Source organism: Rhipicephalus sanguineus, chromosome 10, assembly GCF_013339695.2.
Source record: "Rhipicephalus sanguineus isolate Rsan-2018 chromosome 10, BIME_Rsan_1.4, whole genome shotgun sequence".
In the NCBI taxonomy this organism is placed as follows: Eukaryota; Metazoa; Arthropoda; class Arachnida; order Ixodida; family Ixodidae; genus Rhipicephalus; species Rhipicephalus sanguineus.
Window position 1 is genome coordinate 130,289,718 of NC_051185.1, and position 17,336 is coordinate 130,307,053.

Here is a 17,336-nt window from a genome sequence, read left to right on the forward strand (position 1 = left end):
ACTAGCCCAACTTTCCGCCTTAAAGCTATACCATAGTCCCTCAATACTTTTTACTGGTCACGAAACTTCCCCGTCACTCTATGCGAGAGCTTTTTGTGCCGCCAACTTTGACCACTTTGACCGCGGGGCGGCGCCACCAGTGTTAGGGGGGCACCCGCGGCACTCGTCGAAGCAGTCGGCGAGGCGACGGCGTGGTGTGTTTGCTTTTGTGTGTCGTGCTGTATCGCGTGTGTGCGGTGCTTTCTGTGCGTCTTATCGTATTCAAACGTGACGAATACTTAGCGGCAACGTGACGAACGATGCAGAAGACGTCCTGCGTGCCGCACAGTCGCTCCGGCGAAGAAGGCGCTCGTCAAGGCCAGCGCGGCGACGGCGTGCTGTGTTCGCTTTGTTTGCGTCGTTTTATCGCGTGTGTGCGGTGCTGTATGTGCCTGTGACCATTTTCGTATGCGACAAATAGTTAGCGGCAGCTTCACGAACGATGACAAAGACATGCTGTGTGCCGCACTATCGCTCCGGCTATAGGAACCGCTGAAAAAGTATCGTTTGTGTTCCCCAGCGACTCCGAAAGCCGCGAGCAGTGGAGGCGGGCGATACCACGTAAAGAAACGAGCGCATTCTCGTTCAGTTCACCAAACGTTCGAGCATGCGAAAAACATTTCTATAACGAGGACATTATTCGCAAAGACGAATGCGTTATAGAGAGGTTGCCGCGCGAAAGAGTGAAGCTGAGGGCCGGCGCTTATTTGAATGTCTCCCGGCTTACTTGGCCAAAAAGAAGCCGGCAGCTCGGCAGTTGCCTCACAGGCGGCCGGTCAAGAGTCGTTGGGAGTAGGATTCCAGTGGGGAAAATGCTGTGCAGAGGATCCGCGTGGACGTCTCCGACGAATTGGATGCAGTAAATCATGGTAAATATTGCAGTTTTACGCGGCTTGCTCTTCTGTGTTCTTCGGCACGCTGATTATAACGCAACTTCAGCAAATGTGATGGATTTCGTAAACCTTTGTGTTTTTCCCCTTGTTCTGCAGAAAGTGTGCCGACGGTAAACAAGGCTGAGGACAAAGCTTGCAAAACAGAGCTGAGTTCTTCACTGTTTGCCTTCAGTTTCTGCTTTCAAAATAAAATGATTATAGCCAGCAATTTACTGTTTGTTATGAATATATAGAATAGATCAAGTCCACTGGCTTTCACCTTTTAATAAGATGCTAAAGGATTGAATATTTCCTCTAGATCAAACAGCTGCGCAAGACCCTTGTTCAACTTTCGTCCAAGTGAAAGAAGCTGCTGTAGAGCATGGCTGGGAAAATACATTATACAATCGCTTGGCACTTCGCAGAGTGCAAGGGTCCTTAGCCATTTTGCAAGAAAGAAAATAAAAAAGAAACTACGCCATGTGGCTCTGCAATGTGCCTGTAAATATAAGTACACATGTTTTTGCGCCTCATCTCCCTGGAATGCGAGCGCTTCAACAAGCAGCGCCGCCGTCTGTGTCCTTCTTTCTCTTGTCCGCCGTTTTTAGCGCTGTTTTTTATGTGAAGCATGTTTAGCAGCACACCTTAGCTGCTTAGCCACCGAGGCTGGTAAAAGAGCGTTATCAGAGTTTTCGCTCGTATTATTACAATATTGTTGTGATATTCACTTCAGAGTTTTGTGCGTGCAGTCTGTCCGAGACAGAACTTAGCGACGCATTGGCCGTCTAAAATTTTTTTCTCTAACGTGGTATTTCCTACGCCGAGCGTCGGTGGTGCACGGAAATGTACCAGTAACGTTTAACTCGGTCATGTATATTCAGAAGAATTTAAGCTAAGTCTTTTTTCAAAGCATGGATAAATCGCCGGGAGAAAGTATCATCGCGTAAGTTGCGCGCGTCAGTACGTTTTTTGGTGAAGAGACGGGATTCACGCCCGTCGTACGTACGGCTGTGTTGGTCGCGGTTCTTCCGCTGACGTCGGCTACAGCCTCGTGGAAAATAAAAAGCGTCAAAAAGGCATGACCGAGCAGTCTTTGCTAAATCAGCGTGCAGGGCGTGGCTGCACGCCGATTTCGCCGCGATCGAAAGGAATAGAACACTGCCGCAACCGAACAGACATTTATGGCCGCTACGCGCAGATACGAGTACGCTGCCTATACGCGATGGGTGATCAGCATATAAAAAAGCCACGGAAATATGTCCGTGAAACCACCAGAGCGAGTCGCCGCCACGGAAACCTCTTGACGCAACAAAAAGCCGTTTAAGCGGCCGCGATGAAAGCCCCCTTGTCTGCACTAACGCCCCTGGCGGGAGACTATGTCCCTATACCAAACTTGGCCCGAAGTTTCGTGACCATAAAAAAGTATTGAGGGACTATGGCTATACTCTGGTGCAAGTCAAGAAAAAAGCGCCTTTTCGCCATCAAAGGACCCTCCTCCAGCCAATGGCATCACCATGTCATCATGACGTCGCGGCTGACTGCCTTTGCGCTGCGCTCACGAGAGGAATCAAAAAGCGTGTTCTTCTGCGCTTACGGACTTGAAACAAAATGGCCGCCTCCACTCTTTGTGACAATCCATTGGCGTCGTCAGTGGGATCACGCTCTCGCAAGCTGACTTTAGTGCCGTTCATCCCAATTTGAATTCCGCGAAAAGCCTTGTTCGTGTGTTGTGTGCAATGTTCGGTAATGACGATCGCTGTGGTGGTTCGTTTGCTGCGTAAGCGCTCGGCGCTGCTTGGAAACAGCCGCCGATGTTTGTGCCATTGATCGGTGCTCTAATACCCTGTGCGATACAAAGTGGTCGTCATCATCCTCTGTAGGTGTTTTGTCTTGAGCGTGAAGTGTTGCGCGTTCTGCCGTTTTATCTCTCCTGCGTCTGTGGTGTATGCTGCTTCACACGCCTGTTGTCAGACCATTGACGGCGACAGGTGGTGATAACTGCTTCTTTATTTCTCATTGATTACCCCAGGAAGTCGTTAATATTATCGTTGTGCATAGAGCACGACGTTAGCAGGTGGTTCCCGCTTATTGCGCCCGCAAAAGGGATGGCTGTCTGGTTTAGAATCTCTCAAAGGGTGACCGCTTCATTATTCTCACGTTTATTGCTCGCTGGGGTGTGATTACGCCTGTTTCTGTGCAGGAGGAAGAGCATAAATTCACCGTCAGCAATAAAGCAGCAGTTCACTACTCCAGCTCACCAGTAAACTGTCTCATGTGTTGTATTCTAATGGGAAAATAAAACTAATTGAACTAAAATTTTATCTTCGCTCAAAATGAAGGCTTCAAGAGGAACTCCTTTACGGCGCGGACGTCCTTATAGAAACATGGGTCCAAGCGCTGACTGTAGGCGCAATGTGCTCGGACGTGATGTCACGGTGACACCATTGACTGGAGGGGGGTCCTTCGACGACGAAAAGCCGCTTTTTTCTTTACTTATACCCGAGTATAGTCACGTGGCATGTTCCCGCCCAAACCACGTAACACATGTGTAGTGTTGGAAACCGACTGAAACGAAAGAAGAATAGCCAAGCCTAGCCATACTTAGTACTATTAGCAAAAACTTAGCATTTCTAGCAAAAGCTTGGACTTGGCTTTCGCTTCAAGAGCAAAATGGGGCGCCGTGCACATTCCCCTCTTTCTTTCTTTTTCTCTTATGTCGCTGTTCTTTCTTAGTATTTTTTGTCTCTGTTTATTCCTATTTCTTTCTGTCTTTATGTATTTCTTCCTCTTTCTCGCTCTTTCTTTCTCTTTTTAAATTTCGTTTAAAAGTCGCAAAAAAACCCGCACGTTGCACAGCCTCTTGGAATAGCTTTGAAGCTGAGTTATGGAGTCTTGGCAAAGTGAAGCACAATAAGGGGGACAGAAAGCTGAGACTGACAGTATGAGCACTACTAACAACTGAGAGCATTTATTCTAAAGCACCACTGAAGCTAGACAATAGGAGCATGAGCACACGAGCGAACATCTAGCATTTATTGGAAAGCATTGCGCAGCTAGACGATATGCACATGAGAGGCGATGCTTTCCAATAAATGTTTGCAGTTGTTAATAGTGAAGTGGCACGGGTATTAATGGAGGGCTCTGGAATAATAGGCGCATCTAGTGCTTGGTCTCCACCACACCGCAACCACTGTTGCTGGGATTGAACCCATTCTCTAGGGCTCAGCAGCTGAATCAACAGCACACCCGCAACGACAGTGTTCAACGTTGCATAGTGCCTAAAGTCATGAAACTGAGCTCAAATTTACTTGTCTTTCGGTAATGCATGGCAAATGGGATATCGCAAAAGGACGCCGGCGACCAGTTTAGACAGCATGCCAGCAAGCCGACAGCGGTTCTTCAGTGGTCCTGTCAAACCATGAAAACTTACGACAATGAAACGTATTTTAGATGCGAAGTATCTTATGGCGGAGTTCAATCCGATGGTGGTGGTGGTGGTGGTGGTGTGCGACGTGACCACACTTACTGCGCATGCGTATACCCTCTCCACTCACTCTCTCCCATCCCCCTCTCCCCTCCCCTCTCCACTTTCCCTCTCCCCTCAACCGTCTCCTCTTTCCCCCTCTCCACACCCTCTCCCCCACTCCCTCGCCCCTCTCCCTCTCCACTTCCCCTCTCCCCTCCCCTTTCCACTCTTCCTCTGAAACGCGGGCTAGACCAATGGGCTAGACATGCCGAAATTCTCTCCTGCGCAACGCCGCGCATGCGCGTCCCCTCCCCCTCTCTCTCCTCTCCTACGCTGCCCTCCTCTCGCACGCCTGTCGACCGCGTTCCCCCTTCGATCTGTGAGAATAATTAACGGCCAGGCTAGAGGGAAGACAAGACGCGCGTAGCGTTCCTCTTCGCGTTCCACGACGCGAGGTCGGTAGCATGCCCAACGAACGCCAACGGAACGCGATCGTGCAAGTGCTCCGGCTTCGCATCGCCTCATGGTCCCCTTTAGCGGGAAATGGTGTAATTTTTTATACTGACGCTAATGGTATGGGTTTTACGGTGTGGTGAATGCACGGGCACAGCTGAACTTAGGTTAAGTCCTCAATCAACACCACTTCTTGCTAAGAAAAAATGCGGCAGATGCCACCCATTTTGGCAGTCGAGTTCATACGGGAAGCAGTCAATGAGGAGCTGCCAATGCTGCATTTGTATCCAAGTCTTACGATGTGAATTGATGTCTTTGCGTAAGTTGTTTAGATGTGTGTGTTTAGGTTTAGGTTGTTTATAGTGGGCTTACGATCTGCACAGCGTGGTTGCTGACTTAGGGGCGTTGTAGCACGTTTATCGCCAGCTATAGCAAGCAATTACAGCTAGCTTTTACAGTTCGTTGGTGATAAAATCTGGAATGTTATTCCTTTTGAAATAAAAATGTGCTCTAATTTCACTAAGGCACTAGAAAAACACTATTTAGAAGACTGTACTGATATATTAATGTCCTGTCATATTTAGTCTGATGACTGTCTTAATTTTAGTATGTAAGTAGGTGATTTTCTTTCTTCGTTCTTTCCTGTGTCGTAACGGTTTTGTGCGGTTATTTCATGTACTGTAATGTTTCTTTGCTGGATATTATGTAACTTTTTAGTTACACTTTTCCGAAGTGGCATTATAAAATGTTTCTTTTTGGACCCAAACTGGCCTATGGCTATGGGTCCACACAGTGTATTCAAACTTTTTGTAAAAAATGTGAGCAATAAAATTCAATTCAATTTAATTCAATATGACGCGCAAAGTGTGTTGTAGGTTTACCCACCGTGATAGCTTAGTACTCATGGTACTAAGAGGTAAGGTGCCGCTCTGCTAAGCGCGAGGGTGCGGGTTCAATTCCCGGCCGCAGCGGTTGCATTTCGATGGAGGCTAAATCTAACGAGCACTGGCGTGCTTAAATTTAGGCGCACGTTAAAGAATTTCAGGTGGTCAAAATTAATCCGGAGTCCCCTACTATGACCCGCCGCATAATGATATAGTAATTTTGGCACGTAAACCTCGGCCGCAGCAAATATCCTTACGATTGTTCTTCTTATTGTCTTATACAACTTCTATGTTCACTGTTGTTGGCTTTCACCTGTGTTTGTAGCCTCTCTTGTCCCTCATGCTGTTTCTGGATTGACGTTGTCAGTTGTGGCGTTTTTTAAAATGATTTATGTCAGTCCCCAAGTGGCTTATTACTCGGAGCATCATTATGACTATTGGTGCTGCTGCGAAGTTCTCCCCAAAGATGTCCTGGAGAGGAAAGAATTTCTTGACCAAGTGCTTCACAAATGCATGTTGGAATGTGAACGAGTTTTATCTGACGAAGAAGAAAAGCAGCTCATCAAGCTCGGAGAAAGTCTGGTGGTGCTTAATCTCCAAACAGTTGTGGAGTACCACAACGTCAGGCTCTGTTGGGACTCAGTGCACGGAGCATAAAGAGCAGGTCTATGAAAACTGTGTGGGCACTCCGATTTTTTACACTGTCCCATCTTATCCCACGCTGCGTCTCATTTTTCCCCACTGGTTCAGACAAAATGAAACATTCATGACATGTTTATTTCGTTTTTCTTTAACTTTTCCAACAGTGGGAACTAGGTCATGTTTATGTACTGCATTTCTTGTGCCCAGAAGAAAGTTACTGTTCTTTTGTTTTATGGTACTGAATGAAATTTTAAAAAATGTTCACTATTTGCAGATTTTTGTCGCATTTTGCCCCGCGTAACTACGAAAATTGATGAACATAAATTGCATGACATGATAGAACAAAACTGGCATAGAATAACAGAGAGCTGAGCTAGTTGGTAAGTAATCATTCTAAAAAGACAGGGCGTGCAAACACGGACACAACAAAGAAGTCAGGACACCACAAACGCCGATGTTTGTGGTGTCCTGACTTCTTTCTTGTGTCCGTGTTTGCACGCCCTGTCTTTTTAGAATGAAAACTGGCATGACGTATGACATGAGTGTGTTACGAATATATTTCACATATGACATGAACATCATCTCATGCATGTCCTGATGTACACGGCAAGGTCTTGGTGTTCTCGTGGTCGTTTCATGAACTTGGTATCTACCAAAGACATGATGCGACATAATTGCATGAACAACATGAATTATAGGTTGTGACATGCAGGGAAAGAAAGGACAGGATGGGCTATTGAGATTGGAGTGCCAATGTGGAAGTAAGGGTAGATATATCAGAGTCATCGACTATGCAGCCTAGATAAGCTGATTTCATGAACGGTGCCCCAGTGTACAATCTAGCAGGACACCACATGCCCCTTCCTGTGGGTAACTCTGCTTACACTTGACACATTGAAAAAGGTCCAGCATGGTAACTTGGAAAGGCTTCTTAAGAAGGTGACTGACTTCCAGGAAGGAAAGAAGATGCCTTTTTAAGGGCTCGTTTTTCTTTGTTAGGGACAATATTAACGAGAACTAGCAGACAATAATGCCAAGGAAAGTATAGGAGATGTTATTTGTAATAATTGGGATATAAATGTGAAGAAAGTAAAGTGGATGAAAAACTTGCCGCCGGCAGGAAGGTCACTCATGCAGCTTATGGTGTGCTGCTGTAAGTATCACCTCCCCACTCCCTCATCATGTATTACATTTACTCAAGTCAGTGAGGATTCTGAATTGGTAAACATAAAGTTTGTAGGATTTTTATGGGAGAACGTTTCTTGAGAGTCTTTCACTAAAACTGAGTCATGATTGCTTCTTTCCAAGGACACTGTCATAATATTTTAACAATTTATGTTTTTGCGATTATTTATGAAAATGTGTGTTGAGGAAGCACTACTGTTGCCGGTTGTTTAGAGAGACATTCAAATAATTGATTGAATGCTTGCAGGCATCTACCATTGTGACGTAATAGGAAATTAGTACAGTATAAGAGACACTGAGATGAAAGACAGTTGAGTGTAAGAAACACACTAGTGCGCCTACACTGAAGGAGGGGTTGATCAGAAAATGAGAATGTGGTACCCTGCTTATAAGAAACACCTCACATAATTGACAAGAACTGCACCACGGTGCATGTCTCTTATAAAGGCGTTCAACTGTAATATGTAGGACAAAATGACTGCTGTTTAGACAACATGGCTTAGATGTAAGCAATTACCATGACGCCTGTCTTTTTCTTATCAAGTGTGTGGCTCCTTGTCTTTGTTTAATTATTGCATTATTTTTGATGATATACAGAGATATGAGGTTGTGCCTGAAATTTTAAAACAGGGAAAGGTCTGTTAGGACTGGATCTGTTGACCTGCTTGATCGAGAGATGACTGCTTTTGGACGGAGTACAGTCAGGCTTGGCTTTAAGAAAATTGACAGGACATGAAAAATAATTTGTTGTGGAATATGCTTGGAAAATTTCTTAATAAGGCCACTGAAAGATTTTAATTGGAGAAATTCGAATAATCCGAACTTCTGTGGTCATGGTAAGTGTAAGCATTATTTAATATCATCAAACCCCCATTTATTCAGGTTTACCGTATTTGCTTGCATATAACCTGTGCTTAAAAAGTGGGAGTTGTTATATGCATATCTTTTTTTTTCTTTCTGCAGAGTTAATGTTAGGGGTGCGGGTTATATGCGAGAAAATATGGTATTTGGGGGCAACATTATTAGAGTGGGAAACCCAAGGAACATACCAAGAACAGTGTGCAAAAGCACATTAAACAAGGGAATAAGAGCAGCACTAGAGGCCTAGCGAACAGGGCCATGTACTGGAACAACAGAAAAGCCTGAACACTTTGTGTCTATTTTGCACTTGTCATAGCGTTGGGCACTTCACTCTCGTCGTTCACTGGGGGCTTCACAGGATCCTTGCACTGTAATACTGTACCATTTCGGAACTGTACAATGATAATGTGATTATGCAGCTATCAGCAATCCGGAACCTAGCCACAAATTTTGTTTCTAACACTTGCTGCAGCAGTTTCTTTCTGGCTGGTTGTTGGTGCTTCACTATGTAGCACGCAGAGAGCATTGAACGTAAATAAAAACCGCCATGTGCGTATGCCTCTTGCTTGGCAGGTGGTGGTGATGGAGGTGAAGGGGCTTAAGTCGCTGGCTCCGAACCGCATCGTCTACTGCACCATGGAGGTGGAGGGGGGTGAGAAGCTGCAGACGGACCACGCTGAGGCCTCTAAGCCCATGTGGGACACCCAGGGCGACTTCACCACGGGACAGCCGCTGCCCTTGGTCAAGGTGAAGCTGTACACCGAGAGCCCCGGTCTGCTCTCCCTGGATGACAAGGAGCTGGGCAAGGTGCTGCTGCACCCCAATCCCCTGAGTGCCAAGGCACCCGAGTGGTACCGCATGGTGGTGCCTAAGAACGCTCAGGACCAGGACTTGCGCATCAAGATCGCCCTGCGCATGGACAAGCCCCAGAACATGAAGCACTGCGGGTGAGTACTGATATGAGCAGCTTTGTTCTGCTCTGTTGGGTACTCGTAGTGCTCTGTTGAGTACGCACATCCAGGGTAAGCATACTGCTACGAGTCCTTTTAAAAAATGCTAATCCTTTCCACACTTTTCGCACTTGGCCCGTGTAGTGCATGAGTGCCCTGAAGGTGTTTCCTTTTTTATGTGAACTTTTGTGGTAAGTGTCCATTCTAATTGTCATCAGTGTCGTGCCCAGCACACCAGTTGCCTGCTGCATACTGCCCACCTTTAATAGTTCAGCGCAAAAAAGAAACACGAAAAACACAAGGAAGTGCACTACACAGTGTTTTTCGTGTTCCTTTTTTGCGCTGAACACGTTGAGTATGTTCCAACTGGCTCAATTTGCCACCTTACTTCACCTTTAATAGATTTTCCACTAATATGTACAAGTACAGGGACACAATATTGCCACCCTAAACTATGGAACTGAAACCAGGTAAAAGATATACACAGCTCGACATATATCTCTCCTTATTGCTTTTATTGCAATAGAAATTATATGAACACTCTCGGCGGATCTCTGCCGTCGCCGTCATGTCCCGCATATGTATATGCATGTATATATATAAAAGGCACAAAGAAAAATAAATCAGAAGAAAACAGATTCCAGAGCACCCGACCAGGGATTTGAACCAGCGACCCCTCGCTCCACAGCGCACCACGTTAGACAACTCTGCGATGCGCCATGCATCCGCCGGGATAATAACGGCGAGCTATTTATATATTTATTTATATGCACCATTTACTGCTGCCGTTACGCAGAGCTTGAAGGAGCTTGAGCGTGTGCTCTATCATGCAATGTGTCCTACTTTTCTTTAAATTTGAAAACTCCCCTTGAAATGTGTGCGAAGAAGTGGCCCCTTTTTGTACCCACTCGCGATGTAAGACGAAAGAAAAAGAACATCGGGCACACCTTGCAACAGACGCGTGGCGGGAGATGCAGAGGGGTCACTCCACGCACTGAAAAAGAAAAAATAAGAGAAAAAAAGAAAAACAATTACTTAAGAGCATCGCGTTCTGCATAGGCGACACTTGCAGTGCGCTGCTGAAACACAAGGTCGTAACAACTGTGACAGTTGTTAGTTCACGCTTGTCCTGTGTATACCTGTGCGTTCTTTTTGAGCGGCGTCCTTTTTTGCGCTTCAGCGGCGCGCTGCAAGTTTCGAGCTGCTTGTTGTTCTTCATGTGACATTCCAATTTCTTGCTATCGTATTCAGTGCTTCGCCCTTGCGGCGAAACTCTGACTTTTTTCAGTGTGTTAGTACATTGGTTAATCGCGCTTAGTCTAAACATGACAAGAGAGATATACACAGCAAGGTGACTCATCAGTATTATCATCATCCTCAGCCTGACTACGCCCACTGCAGGGCAAAAGCCTCTCCCATGTTCCGCCAATCAACCCGGTCGTGTGCTTCCTGCTGCCACGTTGTACCCGCAAACTTCTTTATCTCATCTGCCCGCCTAACTTTCTGTCTCCCCCTCGCGCGTTTGCCTTCTCTTGGAATCCAGTCAGTTACTCTTAACGGCCAGCGGTTATCTTGCCTACGCCGTACATGTCCATTTCTTCTTGTTTTCGACTAAGATGTCCTTAACACCCATTTGTTCCTTGACCCACTCTGTTGTCTTCCTGTCCCATAAGGTAACACCTGTCATTTTCCTTTCCATTGCTCGCTTCGCAGTCCTCAATTTAAGGTGAACCTTCTTTGTAAGCCTCCATGTTTCTGCTCCGGAGGTGAGTACCGGTGAGATGCATCTGTCGTACACCTTCCTCTTGAGGGATAGTTGTAAACTACCATTCATGATTTGATAATGCCTTGGAAATGTGCTCCATCCCTTTCTTATTTTTCTATTGCTTCATTGCCTGTCCTAAGCAGATGTATTCCTTTACAAATTCCAGTGCCTCGCTACCTATCGAAAAGCGCTGTTCTCTTCCGAGGCTGTTGCACATTACTTTAGTTTTGTGAATATTGAAAGACGCCGGACGACCGGACCAGATAACGCAAGCACAACAGTTTATTTCGCAGTCTCTGCCTCGGCACAAAACACGAAGAAGAAGAACAGGGATGATGATGGCTATGTACAAATGAGAACGATGCAGTATGTTAAATGTGCTTACACTAATTTCCCCCCTCTTCGAAGCGGCCAGCCTGGCCGCAACTCAAAGATCGGCTGAACGAGTAAAGAACGGCTTCATAGGGGAGGCGTGTACAATCTCTGTGCTACGATGACGGTGGTCAGTGACGGACAGAAGCGGGGTGAGGAGATAGTTCACTGGGGAAGTTTGTCGTAGAACGGTGTAGAGGCCAGTATACCGGTGAAGAATTTCTCGCTAAGTCCAGACGTTCGAACCGGGGTCCATAGTAAGACCTTATCTACTGGATAAAAGACCACGTCATGTCGTTTACTGTCACAGCGTCGATTTCGTTCCTCTTGTACAGCTTCCGGGTTTAGACGAGCAATTTCACGGCAATGCGCGACTCGAGCTGCATACTTTACTGGTAGGTTAGTACTGGACGGAGCAGGGGTAAAAAAGAATGCCGTGTCGAAGACGCAGGAGGCAGTCCGTCCATACACCAGGAAGAAAGGACTGTAGCCAGTAGATCGTTGTGTTGCAGTATTGTAAGTGAATGTGAATAATGGTAAGATGTTGTCCCAGTATTTGTGGTCAGGACGTAAGTACATGTAAATCATGTCAGAGAGCGTTCGGTGGAAACGCTCAGTAAGGCCGTTCGTCTGCAGGTGGTATGTAAACGGGGTTTTATGCATATTACTCGCCTGCAGGACGTCGTCGAGGACCTGTGAAATGAAGGCCTTGCCATGGTCACTCAAAAGAGCGCGAGGAGCTCTGTTGCGCAAGACAATAGAGTGCAAGAAAATGTCGGCGATTTCTGTAGCGGTACCAGAATGAAGAGGTGCAGTCTCGGCGTATCTTGTTAAATGGTCGACTGCAGTGACAGTCTAACGGTGATTGGAAGGCGTCAATGGCAGGGGACCATACAAGTCAATTCCGACAAATTCAAAAGGTGTGGTCGGACAGAGTATAGGCTGAAGGAAACAGGTGGGAGGAGATGTGGATCGTTTATGGTGATGACACGAGCCCACGTATTTGGCAACCGTTGTGGATAAGCCAGGCCAGAAGCAGCCGGTCTTGATGCAGTCGTAAGTCTTGTGGAAGCCTAGGTGGCCGGCAGCAATGTCATCGTGAAATGCTTCTAAAACACGAAGACGAAGGCACCGGGGAAGGACTGGCACTCACTTGTTACACGTGGGATGATAAATGTAGCGATGAAGCACCCGATCTTGTAGGCGAAATTGTCGAAGCTGGCGTCGCAAGCAGCTGTGGGTGGTTTAGTGATGCCGCGAAGGCGATCAATGAAAATTCGACAGTAAGAGTCTGCCAGCTGAAGTGAACGGAAATCGGAGCGCAAATAAAGTTGCATTTGATCCACTGAGGTAATCGAGAGCTGGCGTGAGGCAGGCGGGACATCGGAGCCACTCAAAGGAGATGCAGAGGGTGTGTTATCAAGAGAAAGCGAAAGTGGGCATCGGGACAGCCTGCCGGCATCATGATGACATTTGCCAGACTTGTACGTGATGGTAAAGTCATATTCTTGCAAGCGCAGTACCAACGTCCTAGACGCCCCGACATATTCTTCATTGATGACAGCCAACACAGTGCGTGATTGTCGGTGACGATGGTGAAGTGCCGGCCGTAGAGGTATGGGCGAAATTTCTGTATCGACCAGACAATGGCCAAACACTCCTGCTCCGTGATCGTGTAGTTGCGCTCCGCTGTCGACAAGGTCCGGCTAGCATATGCCACAACTTGCTCTTTAGAGGCGGCGTCACGCTGTAGAAGCACTGCTCCGATACTTTGTGCGCTTGCGTCAGTGTGGAGTATAGTGGGCACTATCTCATGAAAGTGGCGAAGCACTGGTCCGGAAGTCAGGCGTTCTTTAAGGGTTTCAAATGCAAACTCTCAGTCGTTGGACCATGCAAAAGAAGCACCAGTGACTAATAGCTTATTTAGGGGAGCCGCTGTGCTAGTAAAGTTGCGTATAAAGCGACGAAAGTAACAACTGTCTGTCGCCAGACTAAGAAATCTGCTCAACGTCTTCTGGTTGGAGGTTAAGGGAACTGCAGTACAGCTGCGATTTTGTCAGGGTCTGGCCAGATGCTGTCTTTCGAAACGACTTGACCGAGGACTTTGATACTTTTGCTGGCGAATGTCCACTTCTTTGTATTTATCTGAAGGCCAGCGTTGGAAAGGCACTCGAGTAGCTCATCTAATCGTTGAAGATGTTGGATAAAGGTAGATGAAAAAACAAGGATATCATCTAAGTGACAGAGGCAGGTCTTCCATTTTAGGCCACGAAGAACGGTATCAATAATGCGCTCAAATGTGGCTGGGGCGTTGCACAAGCCAAATGGCATTACATTAAATTCATAAAGCCCGTCCGGCGTAGCAAAGGTGGCTTTTTTTCTTTGTCAGCCTCGTTCATGGGGATGAGGGAAAAACTAGACGCCTAAAACACCGTAAGAATGACAAAGAAGCAAAGGGAAAGAGCGTCACTCGCAACCGATTTATCCTCAGAAGAAACGCAGAAAATATATATGCCGCACCACACACGCGCGCACCGCACTGCATCAGCTAGTCACTACGCATAAAAAAAAACACGAGGTCAATAAAAAGGCATATCTAATCAAGCAACGACAAGCAGAATTGGAACTCAGACATGCGCAAAACCACTGATGTGTCTCTTACACACAAGTCGCCTTTCTTCTTTATTCAAAAAGCTTCCATTAATTCCCGGGCCAGAGCATCTGAGCTTTTGGCGAGAACAGAAACGCTTGAAAAACTCGCCTCACAAGAACAGGAATGGCAATGTGCAGGCAAATGTGCTGCCGAATTATTTCGAAGCGACAGCTGATGTTCCCTAACTCTGACGTTCAAACACCGACCGGTTTGGCCGATGTAAACCCGACCACAACTAAGTGCGATTTCATACACCACGCCCACGGTGCAATCCACATACAGTACTTCGAAGCGTGTTTTTTCCCACCCAAAGTGGAGGTCCCACAAGTGCAGGGTAGCCTACCGGGCTCAGCCCTGGTTAACCTCCCCGCTTTTCTTTTATTCTTATTCTCTCTCTCTCGTGGACAAATGCCAGCCAACTTTCGTGGCGCAGAAAAAACTACAGGCACACTGTACCTGTTAGCCACGTTCTTAAGGTTGTGCGCTACCTTATGAACATAAGGTAGCACCATAGGTCTTTTGACCATGGGCTGCCTGCTTTTCCTTGTGCCCTTCAACTTTTGAAGGAGGGTTTCGGCAATGGATACAACGACAGAGTTAGGATAGGCAGCTGAATGCAGCCGCCTAACCTGATCCATGTAACTATCCTGCATTCTGTGAGGACAAGATTTCACCAGCGCTTCCTGGAGACACATGGTCGCAATGGCTCTTTTAACAAGTTTAGAATGGGCCGCATCGAAAGGTAAGAGCTCTTTGCGCGAACGTGGGTGATAGGCCCAGTTCACGTGTCGCTCCGAGAAAGTGATGCTCAAGTCTAAAAATTGCAAACTATTGTCAATGGGAAGCTCATACGTGAGCGAACGGCCGTTAGCATGTTGTCTGAAAAGTGCTAGATCTTCATCCACTGAGCTAGCGGTGGTCAACAAAGGATTAGTGTTGAAAATAACTAAAAATCGTCCACATACTGAAAGACCTTCAGCACCTTTGCATCGTCAAGTACTTGAGCTAATTCTGTGTCAAAGGAAGCTAAAAACATGTTGCACAACATTGGAGCGACACGAGTGCCAGTGCAAATCCCTTTTAGCTGAACGTAAAGAAGGCCATCATGTACTGCAAAAGTCGAGGCGAGATAAAATTCTAACGTCATAAAGCTTTCTAGATATATGCCTGCGGCCCTCTCAAACGCTAGAACTCCGCTCGCTTCAATACAGGTTCTAAAAATTATAAATAGCTCAGAGTTCAGCACAAAATAGAATAGGTAATCTACATCTACTGAGAATGATTGGAATGAAATGGGTGTAAAGCTTTTTGAGCACGTGGTTCGTAGCTCCGGCATTGCTGGTTGTCAGAACAAACGATACTTAAGTCTAAAAACCTGATACGCCCCTCGCCCGGCCATTCAACTGTCACTTCTAGGGGATCAAGACCTTCGCGAAACACGTCCAACACTTTGGCACTCTCACTTTCAAAATTGTTCCACGCGCTGTCAATAAAAATAATAAAATCATCTACATAACGAAACACTTTCTTAACATTTGTCCCCTCGATACGATTTGTCTTTTCATTCGAATCATTCGAAACTAACCAAGAGAGGTATCGCGACGATGTGCCTCAGCACTACTTTGAACAAATCTTGTGCCCACCTAACACAGCATAGCTTCCAGGACCAGATTTCACGCCTGAAGGAATCTGGCTATCCAGATCATGTTTCAGCGTCTGTCGCAAAGAAACAACTGAAAAGAAGACGCAGAACTTCAAGCCAGTGTAACGCACAAGGCCGCGTAACGACAGAAACGAGATGCACTGATGTAATCCCCTATGTTCACCAGCTGTCACATAATCTCGAGAAGGTGGCATTTCGCGATAATATTAGGGTAGTCTTCTCAGTGCCCGATGAAACTGTGCGCCATGACAAATCCAGTTAGGGCAGAAAAAGTTGGTTGCACAAAAAAGCATGCAAACAAGTTTGTTGATTGCAAGAGTTTTGTAATCTATCGTGTTCCGCTCTCTTGTGGAAAGCAATACGTAGGCCATACCATCAGATGTGTCAATGAGCGATTAAGAGAGCACCGTGAAACACACAGCGCGAAACTACGACGGGGACACAGGAAGGAAACACACAGCGCTGTGTGTGTTTCCTTCCTGTGCCCCGTCGTAGTTTCGCGCTGTGTGTTTCACTATGCTAAACCAACATCCCCAAATTCGCTCTATTGTAAGAGAGCACCATTAAAATCGAATAGACTGGCGCCTGGTGGGTTCTAGCACTCCACGTTCATGCATGCGGTTGCCAACCATTGTTTCATAACACCGTCATTGTTGGTCAACATAAAGAAGAGATCACCCGTCTTATAGTTGAAGCCGAGTTTATCGATGCGCTTGGTGAGTTGTGTGTGAGCAAGCCATCAAAACATTGTCACCTAAAGAGTAAAAGTTCTTGCGCAAGCGGTGATTTACAGTTTTATCCTGTCATGATTTTGCTTAGGTGAAGTGGTTTTTTTGCGTATTATCTGAGTGATCCCACGTGTTCAGCTGTCTGCCTGATTTTGATGGTATAAAGAAGGTCTGTTTCTTGAAAATAAACATGTTGTGGCTAGTAGCGCCGTGTGGTGTTCCTTTGTGCCTTCTCGTGTCCGTGTTTCCTTTCGCGCTACACCAAAAGCTTTTCATATGAGTAACCAACAAGCCCACGTTGCAGCCCTCATCTTCAAGGCTGCTACTGCTTTCCTTAGTGCGTGTGTCTTCCCCTCTCCTCCAACCCAAACAAAGGAGGAGCGGAGGGCAGCTGCGAAACAGGGGCCGATGTGTCGAATGGGGTGAGTCAGAACGAAAGAGGAAAAAAGGAGTGCACCATTGTCATTAAAAAAAAAAACATTGCAGAAACCAGCTTACTTTAATAGTCAAAATGTACTTTTGGGCTAGTTGGTTCATAATCGTAGTAGAACAGCGCCGGCGAAAACAACAGACCAGACGAGGAGAAGGACACGTAACACAAGGCGCACTAACAACTGAAAGTTTATTCGGTATCTGCACAGAATAAATACTGCCTTCACATGAATAAACAGAAGAAAGAAGGTTACAAAAGCTATGACACTGTATCACGTGGTCACTCCTACTGTGCGTGCAAAACGGTTCCTGAAAGAAATCTGACATCCTTCTCTGAAAGCAAAACAGAAGGCATGCTGACACAAGATTCC

The 17,336-nt window shown here is 46.3% G+C and overlaps 1 protein-coding gene across 3 annotated transcripts in view; it reads left to right on the forward strand.

Annotated features, from left to right (window-relative positions):
* The window catches only part of LOC119372450 (calcium-dependent secretion activator), a 1,123,203-nt gene that overhangs the window by 208,230 nt on the left and 897,637 nt on the right, over positions 1 to 17,336 (forward strand). For all 3 annotated transcript variants that reach the window (XM_049419575.1, XM_049419577.1, XM_049419576.1), the window contains exon 8: positions 8,976 to 9,349. In XM_049419575.1, coding sequence (XP_049275532.1) covers positions 8,976 to 9,349 — 374 coding nt within the window. The remainder of the gene's footprint in view (positions 1 to 8,975; positions 9,350 to 17,336) is intronic.